General features: G+C 33.4%; 1 protein-coding gene across 4 annotated transcripts in view; it reads right to left on the minus strand.

The window, feature by feature from the left end:
- atp2b1a (ATPase plasma membrane Ca2+ transporting 1a) overlaps positions 1–6351 on the minus strand; it is a 254802-nt gene that overhangs the window by 71913 nt on the left and 176538 nt on the right. For all 4 annotated transcript variants that reach the window (XM_051931431.1, XM_028817370.2, XM_051931437.1 and 1 more), the window contains 2 exons: positions 2979–3017; positions 698–862 (listed from right to left, as the gene is read on the minus strand). In XM_051931431.1, coding sequence (XP_051787391.1) covers positions 698–862; positions 2979–3017 — 204 coding nt within the window. The remainder of the gene's footprint in view (positions 1–697; positions 863–2978; positions 3018–6351) is intronic.

The raw sequence follows: 6351 nt of genomic DNA on the forward strand, positions 1-6351 counted from the left end.
TTTTCTCTGTTCATAGACTTTATAGACTTACTGTCATTTGTTTACACTGCAGGGAGATTTGCTGGGAGGGAAAAAAAAGACGTGCTGGTTCAACTGAAAAGAAAAAGGGATGAAAAGATCGATTTTGTGATTGGTCCATGTATTGAGCAACAATTAAGTCTTTTATAGTGAGAGGGGAAAGAAGAAAAAAAAAAAAATCAGTGACTGATCATTTGAAGCATCCCTAACTTCAACTAAATTACTATAATGCTTGGTAAAGCAGATGTCGGGGGAAAAAAAATTGTGATCGTCCAATTTACCAATTAAGTTTACCTAAGAGGTTTGATTTTAGGAACATTTATGTTAGGTAGAATGTCAAGTAGGGGCTGGGCAGAGTTTTGGCTTTGGAACTCCTACAGATTTGTCCCCCCCCCCCCCCCCCCCCCCCCCCAGCCATTTGGCCTTACTTTGTTTTGTTATTACTTATTCTTTAATATTATTGCATAATCTTAATTGTTTTTCTATTCTTGTAACTTTTTTTGTCATCACATAAAGTACTTTGAGCTACATTAGTTGTATGAAAATGTGCTATATAATTAAATGTTGTTGTTCAGTCTTTTGTAGTGAAAAATTGATAGATTAATCAGAAAATCACTGGCAATATGGAAAACAAACATTCTCCTAATTTGCAGCATTTAATAAAAGAATAACACATCACCTGCTTTGCCTATTTGAACAGCCAACTTTGTAAGCTTTCCTTGAAGAACAGATTTTTCTTTCTTTGGCAAATTTGCTTTCTTTTTCTCCTTGGCATCATCCCCATCTATACCTTCTTCACTTTTTAGAGGTTGCATTTCCATGGCGGCCCCATCTTGAGCTTTAGCTGTAATTCAGAAGGGCATAAGTTACTTTCAAGTTACCAATCACTTCCAGCTTAAAAAGATAGCTAAACCACAGCTAAATAAATTTACTGCTTAATAGGAATGTAGGCTCTAATTTGACGTTATTTAAGTTTGAACGTCTCATTAAAAAACACTTGTTCATATATTGCATATTGAAATATATGTGATATATTCTAAAAGCTTCATACATGTTCCAGTATGAACAATGTGATGCTATCAATCAGACTATTAATGTAAAATTATAAAGTTTCAACTTGAACATCATTATGTCATGGCACTTAAGTTAAAGAACTTGAACAGCTGATTAAATACTCGGTGTTAATTATTAATTGGTGAGGTACAACTGTACCAGAGTGGAACTATGCAAACCAGATTCATATGAAACTGAAAGAGGTGCTCTGACTTTGAACAGTTGATCTTCTATTTTAGTTATTCAAACTAAAACCCAAATGGGCCATTCCTGGAAGTGATGTGCAAATATAAAAGGATAACATGAATATTGCATAATGCATCTAGATCAGGGCTAGGCAATGTCGGTCCCAGAGAGCCGCACTGGCTGCAGGTTTTTGCTCCAACCCAGTTTCTTTATGAGAAGTCAACTATTGCTGATGAAGCACTTATTGCTTAAGTGACACTTTGATGCTTCATTTTAGTGGTCTTGTTTATTAAGGGTCCCCACCCATAACTGCTTATTTCAATCTTAAAGAGCGGCATTCACTGTTTAATGGCTCCTTATTAGCAATAAGATGTAAATGACAAAGCAGTTCTCCATCTAACTTGTTCCCATTAACATCTCCGAGTTTATCTTGCACTGTTAATCAAAAAATGTGACAGACTGAAAATTAAACATTTTAGGCTTCAAATCATTTGGATGACATCCTTGGAAAGGAAAAAAATCTATGATATAAGAACCTTACATTGCAGACTAGCAAGCTATAAAATTAAATAAGTCTGAGATTGGAAAGTATTGGTGTCTAATTAAGCAACTGGCTTGGAATGAAAACCTGTAGCCACTCTGGCTCTCCAGAACCGACATTGCCCACCCCTGATCTAGATTAACATAACGGGGATTTTACATCATTATATTGAACACTCAGAATTACTTGAAGTTTGGGTTTGAATGTGTCAGTAAAAACAAATAAAAATACCCTATTGTTACAAGCAATCAAATCAAGCACGTCAATATACAGAAAATGATCAGGGAAACAGAAAATTGTACAAAGGTTCCTTAGGAATAAATCTTAAAACACTTTCCACTTTCATGTGGAACATAAGTATTAAAAAGGAGAGAATAATGATGGAAACAAAGAACATTAGAGAAGCATACATTAATTTGAATTTTTCATATTCAATTGAGTTTAAAATAGCAGTTTCTTTAACAAATGACTGCTAAATAATGATACATTTCCCAAATGAGTTAAAATGTTAGTATTTGTACTAAGATTGTCGCTGTGCAGAACCTATGAATTTCTTATTAAAATAGTATACAGTTCAAACTATAAAAATATTGCAACTGACTATAGAGGACTACAATTAAATTGTGTAGTAAAGATTTAGAAACTATAAATGATTTGTAACAGACCAATGAACTAGTTTAATTCTTCCAAAAATGCAATGCTCTTTGCTTATTTTTCCATTAAAAAATAATTTTAATAATTATGTGGACACAGGATATAGAAAAGTTATTTAAAGGTTATCCATTGAGATAATTTTAAAGAAAAGTAAGAACACTTTAGATGATTTAAAGTATCAGGCAAACAAATGTTAAATAAAACAAATCAGGAATCAGCTCTTGATAAAACAGTGATATATTAGCCTAATTTAACTTTTGACATCTAGTCAGATGCCCATAACCCTTCTGTTAGCAGTTAAACATTTTACTTCAAAATGTACCTCATATTTGCACACATACATTTGTGACATTGCAAAGACATACTGTATGACCTAAGAAACTTTTGAACCACAAAAATGTGTTTAAAGGAACACTTTCAGGTAAAAATTGACATTTTATCATCACTTTATGCTATATAATAGGATATCCTGAAATTGATAATGACTGCAAAGCACTTAAATTGATCATTAACATTTTATCCTTACCTTTGTTACGATTTTCAACCGCTCCATCTTGCTTTTTGCCTATAAAACAAATTTATAACAAATGTGTAATCAAAAGATTGTACAGATAGTTTGAATTCTTATGCATTCTACATCACTCTAATCCACCCCAATTTAATCTTCTTACAAAACAACGGGGCTGGGGCAGCTCCCAGGAATACAGCAGAAAAAACATTTCCCACTAATCTCCATGAATAAGTCTTACTTTAAAAATGGCAGAGACAATCATTTGCTAGAATGTCTGGAAATACAAATGGAGAACATTATAATTTTTTACTAAGTGGTTCAGAGAGATTGTTTCTTGCACTGCAATGAGGACAGAAATGGTGTACAAAAATACATGACAGATGAATGCTAAGCAGGAAAGATATATTTCTGAACAATGAAATTCATAGCACCACACAGTGGAGCAGTACACCATATACATAAAAGCTGTAAGTGAAACCTGAAGAAAAACCAAACCTCAACAGAAACATGAGAAAATATATCCAGGTATATGATGCAAGAGATTGTAGTTCTGTAAAACTATTTTGTGTGTTGCCACAAGCTATAGGCAGGCGCCCTTTTTTCTTTTTCTGATCCTAAATACATTGATTAATTAAATCCAGCACACATACAGAGCATTCCATTATTTTATGTCATTAATTAATTCAATCCATTATCTTCACAATGACGGTTCTGATGTAGCATCCCTAGAAGTACTGTAGGGGGAAAGCCTGAAAAGCTGGAAGTGATTTCTGAACTTGAGAAAGAAGACTCAAAATGTGTACATGTACAGTATGTGAGAAAAAGAACATGCTTGTGAATTATACTGCAGTCAGCAAGTGAGACAGGCAAGCAGTGTGGATAGTGTTCTGTGTTTTTTTCAGGAAAGGAAGATAGATAACATCATTACACTTAATCAAGCTGCCAGAGAGCTGAAGATCTGCATGTTGATTAGCACACGCAAGTAAGAATCTAACTATCCTAATATATCATAAACTGACAATAAGGACCTTATAAAACTATTTTAATATGTAGCATCAAATTCAAACACCCTGCTCCATATTTAATTCTGTATACAGTAATCCAGTGGTTTCCAAACTTTATTTTATCACGGCTCCCTTAAAAATATTTGATCATATGGCGCCTCTCTTCCATTTTATAAAATACTACAAACACAAAAATTTTTAGTACTAAAAAATTTATTAAGATAAACTCTTATACACAAGAAAAAACGAATAACAATATTTTATTATTGTCGCTTAATGAGATGGATGTGCTTGCCTATTAGCGCAAAGTTTATCAAATCTCGGTGTCATTGATGAGATAGCTACACGAAGCTCCTTTTCTACAATCAAACGAGCACGATATTTCGATTTTATTGCAGCTAATGCAGAAAATCCTGTTTCGCATAAATAAGATGTTGCGAACGGCAGCAATACTTTTAAAGCTTTATTTGACAAAATATTATATTCACTCTTAATATCTAGCCAAAATTGAATCAGAGATACATTCTGAAATTTTTGTTTTAAAGAAGTATCACAAGATAGTTCAATCCAGTTTTCTTTCTCAATACTTGTTAATTCAAATTCGTCATCTTCTTCGTCGATAAATGGATTCTGTATCCACGCATATTTTGTAAAATCAAGATCATCAAAATAATTCGAAAAATGAATTAACAAACCATCCAAGTGTTCAACAAATAGATTTTTGTTTGCTTCTATATTAACTTGGGCGCATAAATTTAAAAGTGGAAACATGTCGAACCTATTTTTTTCCAAATTTGTCTTCCATATCTCCATTTTTTTAATGAATGCTTTCACTTTATCTTTTTGAATCAATAAATGCATTTGTGGCCCTTGCATCGATTTATTCAAAACACTCAATTTTCCAAAAATTTCCACCAAATAGGTAAGTTTAATAATAAAATTATCATCCCTAAACATATTTGCATCCTCACTATGATTTTCTTCGAGAAAAATTGCAATTTCTTCTTTGAGTTCAAGTACCCTCTGAATCACTTTTGCACGAGATAGCCAGCGCACTTCACAATAATACAAAAGTGAGGTGTAAGCAGCTTCCATATCTTCACACAGCTTTGCAAATAACCTAACTTTTAATGGACTGTTTTTTATGTAGTTTACAACTTTCGTTACTTTTGTAAAAACGTAGTTAAGTTCCTCACTCATATTTTTTGATACGAGAGCTGCTCTGTGGAGCATGCAGTGCGTCCAGAGAACATCGGGTGTTTTCCTTTTAATTAGTGCTTGAAGGCCAGTTTTGTGTCCTGACATTGACTGTGCACCGTCTGTACAAAGCCCAATGCAATTATTCCACAATATGCCGTTCTCATCAAAAAAATTGTCGATTATATTAAAAATTTCACTGGATGTGGCTTTGCCAGGAATGGGTTTGCAAAATAATATATCTTCAATTATATTATTCTCTTCAACATATCGAACATATGCAATTAAATGTGCGTCTTTAGCTACATCGGTTGCTTCATCTACTTGTAAGGCGAATTTTGAAGTGCGCATCTGAGAAACTAATTGATCGCAAAGATCGTCAGATATATCATCGATTCTTCTGCCAACAGTGTTATCAGCAAGCGGTATTTGTCGCAACTGTTTTGCATATGATTCGCCAAACATTGTTTTGACCATATCAATAGCTGCTGGCAAAACTAATGTTTCTCCTATTGTGTGTGGTTTTTTACACTTCGCGATTCTGTAAGATACTAAGTACGATGCTAGTAACGCATTTGATGGAATATGAACTATTTTTTTGAACGTTTGCTTTTGTTTAGTGAACTCATTCAATTTTCTTTGAAAAAATTCTTGGGACTTGCCAACGTATTGAGAATGCATAGTTTCAATGTGGCGTTTTAATTTTCCGGATCTCATACTATCAGCAGCCAAAACTTTCGAACAAAAACAAACACATTGGTTTTTCCACATTATCAGTAATAACACTTGTAAATCCGAACGATAAATAAGACGAATCGTATTTTCTTGTCTTGGGAGTTCTTCCTTCCTGATTCCTACTACTTGTGCCAACATCAGATTCTTCATTATTAGAGGATTTTCTCTTATAACCAGTCAAGAACTTATCCATTTCTCTAAAAATATTAGGATAATTAATTTATTGTTCTTAAAAAAATGTAACTTAATTAAATTACTTACTATTGTGATCAGTGAGTAATTAGGTACGTCAAAATAAAATAAGAAACACAATCTAACACTGCTGAGCTAAACTGAAGTCGATATTGTCTCGATTTTTGGAGAGTTACTGGTCAGCCAAGTTACGTGTCATACCGCTGGTGGTTTATCCTTGCAATGAGTGGATATCGTAGGTAAGAAAGTGAGAAGTCCGA

The sequence above is a fragment of the Erpetoichthys calabaricus genome, chromosome 1, assembly GCF_900747795.2.
Source record: "Erpetoichthys calabaricus chromosome 1, fErpCal1.3, whole genome shotgun sequence".
Taxonomy (NCBI): domain Eukaryota; kingdom Metazoa; phylum Chordata; class Cladistia; order Polypteriformes; family Polypteridae; genus Erpetoichthys; species Erpetoichthys calabaricus.